At 44.0% G+C, this 5,000-nt stretch overlaps 1 protein-coding gene across 1 annotated transcript in view; it reads left to right on the plus strand.

Moving 5' to 3' along the window:
• LOC101848972 overlaps window positions 1-5,000 on the plus strand; it is a gene marked incomplete in the record, with an annotated part of 113,683 nt that overhangs the window by 59,737 nt on the left and 48,946 nt on the right. The window contains 4 exon segments of the mRNA XM_013083170.2: window positions 1-161; window positions 863-988; window positions 3,769-3,894; window positions 4,690-4,821. Coding sequence (XP_012938624.1) covers window positions 1-161; window positions 863-988; window positions 3,769-3,894; window positions 4,690-4,821 — 545 coding nt within the window.

A 5,000-nucleotide genomic window follows, 5' to 3' on the forward strand; every position in this document is an offset into this window, starting at 1 on the left:
CGCGGAGTGTGAGACAGAGGTGGACGCGTGTAGCGAAGAGCCGTGTTCAGAGGGCCAGGCGTGTACTAACGTCCCCTCCACCAACACCACGGCTACTGTACGCTTTGAGTGTGGAGACTGTCCAGACGGCTATCAGAACCTGGGAGATGGGGCCTGCAACGGTAGGTTTGATACGGTTTCGTTTACACAGAATAATCTATTTGCCCTATCAAAACCCGCAAGGTTATTAATCAGAGTCGTTATCAAGGTATTCAAAGAATTTCTTTCGAAAAAATTTGACATGTTGTGAAACTCAAACTCGTTAACGTCAAATTTCTCAAAACTAGAGTAGATAGATCTAGAACTTGTATTTCTAGGGTAGCGTATGCGTGTCCTCAATGAGTTACATTTTTGTGTGTGCGTTTTCACATGTGAGCACGTGTGTCGTTGTTGTGTTGTTACAGATATAAGAACAGCTAAGATAAGATAAATTAATCTTTATTGTCCAGATCCTGGTGTATTGGTTTGGTGTTCCCCCACGTAGGTCTACACACTTACACATACACACCAACAGACACCCCCATACATACGCACTCACACGTAAACCCATATACACACAGGTACACACTCACGCACACACACGCAAACACACGCGCGTGTGCAAAACGCAAACCCAAACACACTACTAGATCTATATAATATATATGCACATTCTCTCACAGTCACACATCCTCTCCTCAACACACATCTGTGTACGACATAACCAAGTAAAGACAATAGCATCTTTGCGCTCACAAACAGGCTCACAGCCGCATGCATAATAGAAATGAGCAATAATTGTTAAATAAATGTGAACGAGTGTGTTGTTGTGGTGTGTTTTCAGACGTGAACGAGTGTGCCAATACGACAGACGCGTGTCCCGCTCACAGCACGTGTGTCAACACAGTCGGCTCCTACGAGTGTCCGTGCGATGAGCACTTCAGGGAGGACGGAGCAGGAAACTGCACGGGTGAGAGTGCCCTGACTGTCTGTCTGTTATGTCTGTCTGTCTGTCAGTGTCTGTCTGTCTGTTATGTCTATCTGTCAGTCTGTCTGTCTGCCTGTCTGTCTGTTGATCTATCTATCTATCTATCTATCTATCTATCTATCTATCTATCTATCTATCTATCTATCTATCTATCTATCTATTATAAATATTAATCACGAGTGCGTGTGTGTGTGTGTGTGTGTGTGTGTGTGTGTGTGTGTGAGAGAGAGAGAGAGAGAGAGAGAGAGAGAGAGAGAGAGAGAGAGAGAGAGAGAGAGAGAGAGAGAGAGAAAGACAAGACAGACAGAGACAGACAGACTGACATACAGACAGACAGACAGAAGAGAGGGTGGGGGGAGGGGGGGGGATCCAACGGACATAGACAGTCAAAGAGAGATAATGTAGTCATGACATGCACGTATTTCCCTTATAACATTCTACGTCATGAGTGTGTTATAATAGAGGCGACGCCATTTTTTTAAATGTAGGGTTTTTTTTTGTTTTTGGTAAGTGTTTTACGTCGCTTGCAACTGCATAAAGTCATATGAGCGCGCGGGACACACTTAATATTTTCAGTTGGTAGGACATTTTAAATTTTGCCCTGGTGGTGGCCGAAGCCTACTTTTATCGATTTTAGACCACCAGGGTATCTTTAACATGCGCAACTTGCACACCGGCTCTCCGAGATTATTCACCCTTGTCCGAAAAGGCTACGTGTAGATCTTTCCTACCAGAAGATCAGGGGTGTGGCTGAAAGACAGCAGTAAGAAGGAGCCAAGGAGTAGCAGTAGAAAGAGCCAAGAGCCCAGAGGAGGAGGGTAAAGGAGCTGGGGGAGTGGTGGCAGAAAGAAGTGACGAAAGCAGACGACAGAACATTGCCAGAGAGCATGAAAGGAGGTGAAAGGAGACAATTTTAGAGAAGAAAATTTGTCGGTCGCTACTCGGATTCGAACCCGGGACCTTTGAATGAGAGGCCAACGCCTTAACCTCTTGGCCACGAGATCCCCCCAATGTAGGTCTGTGCCAGGCAGTCAATACATTCCCAGAATGTCTTGCTATTACGATATCAACATATTATTATGGAGCACAATTTCAGTACGCCCAATCTATGGCTTCGTTGTGATTGCCACGAATTTGTGTTTTTTTTATGTTTTATGTTCAAGTTAGGCGTATAGTAGATTTTAGAAAATGTAATTGTGACATGAGGCATCGTGGTGATACCTGGCGCCCGTCAAAATAATGATATAGAGGAAAGTAATATTTTTCTTCCCGTTTATGTCTATTTAAAATAGCATTGCTGTGTTGCTTTTTACTGAAAATTGTTGATTAATTAAATGCACAAAAACGTAAATTTACAGTTTCTAAGGACTCTCAAGCTTTAGAAGTTGGCAAATTTTGGCAGTCATTTTCTCTCTAATTTTACTTCTGAAATCAAGTGACCTCACTTGCCTCAATTCGACATATCTCGATTTCTATCGAAGATAAATGAGTATTTTTTAAAATCAAAAGCAAGACAAATGAGCAACATTTAAGATGATACCAATAACTCCTTATGCCCAAAAATTGATGAGTGCCTGATTCCACCGCGTCGTGACACAATTGTCTTTTACACCACAGGCGACACAATTTAGACCATTGAGGAAGCGGGCTTACGACCCTGTCTGTCAGAGCAAACCCGGGCTGAGAGAGTCCCAACACCCGTGCACAAACTCAAAGGTCATCATCGTCATTTCCTTTCTCACCCTGCACTAGGGTATAGGCCACGAACAAACACTTTCTCACCCTGCAACAGGGTATGGGCCACGAACAAACTCTTTCTCACCCTGCACCAGGGTATAGGCCACGAACAAATTCTTTCTCACCCTGCACCAGGGTATAGGCCACGAACAAACTCTTTCTCACCCTGCACCAGGGTATAGGCCACGGACAAACACTTTCTCACCCTGCACCAGGGTATAGGCCACGAACAAACTCTTTCTCACCCTGCACCAGGGTATAGCCACGAACAAATTCTTTCTCACCCTGCACTAGGGTATAGGCCACGGACAAACACTTTCCAACTTTTCCTGTCCTGGGCTAGTCACTTGATGTCAGTCTATGTCTTCCAACTTTTCGGTACATCCATTTCCGTGACTCTTCTCCAGGTTCCACGTGGTCTTTCCCTGGATCTTTTACCCTGTGGGTTCCAATCGGACACTTTCCTTGTTATGCAATTACTTGACTTCTTGGGAGTGTATTCAATGCATCTCCAACAACTTTTTACCGACTCATCTCGGACTGGGCTTTGTCAAAGCCAGAGATGCTCAATAAAAAATCTTCCCACTCGAGAATCGCTCTCGGGTGGATGCCTACGACAGTGAAGACCTCAACACCTACACTACAGACGCTGTTGAGCGATCATACATCGTGAAGATTCACGTTATCATTTTTTTGTGCAGCCACTCAATGTTCATCAATTTTTGAGCATATTATGGAGTTATTGGCACCATCTAATAGTAAAAGGTTTTGGTTTTGAAAGTTGTACAACAGTGGGAATGATGTCGGTTTTTTTAATTTCAATTTTGTGACGATTGCCTCATTTCACCACAATCCCAAAAATTTATTCAGATATTGACGAACCGTCTAATTTCACTTTGATCCCACACATATATTTATAATAAATTAATGATCGTTTCAATTCACCTTCACCTTGACCCCCCACATATATATTCAGATATTGACGATCACGTCGTTTCACCACAATGCCCGACATATATATTCAGATATCGACGAGTGTGCAGAGGCCACCAACAACTGTGACCATGACTGCACCAACACAGAGGGGAGCTTTGAGTGCGGTTGCTTCCCGGGAAACACTTTGCAGTCAGATGGGCACAGCTGTGAGAGAGGTGAGACTTGTACTTTAACAACAACAACAACAACAACAACAACAACAACAACAACAACAACAACAACAACAACAACAACAACGACATCCGGCGGTGGCATCTCTTTGGGGAGGATTCAAGGAGGTTGGACTGCCTCACCTGCTACCCAAGAGAGGCTGTGGCCCTGGCGAAGAGTACGCTCTTCGGGGCTCCAAACATTTCGAACGGATAGGCTACCACATACACACAACAATAACAACAACAACAACAACACACACACACACACACACACACACACACACACACACACACACACACACACACACAAACACACACACATATGCACACACACACACACACGCTTAAAATATATAAGAAATTAAAAGTGCGTTTATCTTTATCTGGACTAAACTCTGAGCCAGTCCCATGTTGTATTGTTTTTCTACTGACACACATAATATCATTGAGCATTGTGTGTGAGGTAAGTCTTGCTGTTTTGTTTTTGTGCTCCCAGACACATCCCTGGGCGGGGTGTGTGAATGTGTGTCAATCTCTAGGTCATGTTTTGTTTTTCTGCTGATAGACACATCCTTGAGCACAGGGTGTGAGGCTGGAAGTCAGTCACTAAGTCTTGTTGTTCTGTTTTGTTTTTGTAAGTCAATCTCAAGCCTTGTTTTGTTTTTCTGCCGACAGACACATCTTTGAATCTTGTTGTTTTGTTTTTGTATCCATAGACACATCGTTGGATTTTGTTTTTTTGTTTTCATATAAATTGACACATCTTTGAATCTTGTCGTTTTGTTTTTGTATCCACAGACACATCCCTGAGCGCAGTGTGTGCGTCTGCAAACTGTACTGATGTGTGTACCAGCGATGACGGCGGTCTCACGGCGCAGTGTGGTTGTGCCAAAGGCTATGAGCTGCAGGCTGATGGAAGAACATGTGAAGGTAGACTCTTTCTCTGACCCTTCTTTCTCTTTCTCTTCCCTCACGCCCTCCAACCCAACTTCTTTCTCTCCTCTTTCTTCTATTTTTTTCTTCTTCACCTCCCTACCTCTCTTCCCCCCCCCCTCTCTCTCTGTATCCTCTCCTGCTCCTTCTGTCTCCTCTCCTCCCTGTCTCTTTCT

Source organism: Aplysia californica, unplaced genomic scaffold (genome assembly GCF_000002075.1).
Source record: "Aplysia californica isolate F4 #8 unplaced genomic scaffold, AplCal3.0 scaffold00215, whole genome shotgun sequence".
In the NCBI taxonomy this organism is placed as follows: domain Eukaryota; kingdom Metazoa; phylum Mollusca; class Gastropoda; order Aplysiida; family Aplysiidae; genus Aplysia; species Aplysia californica.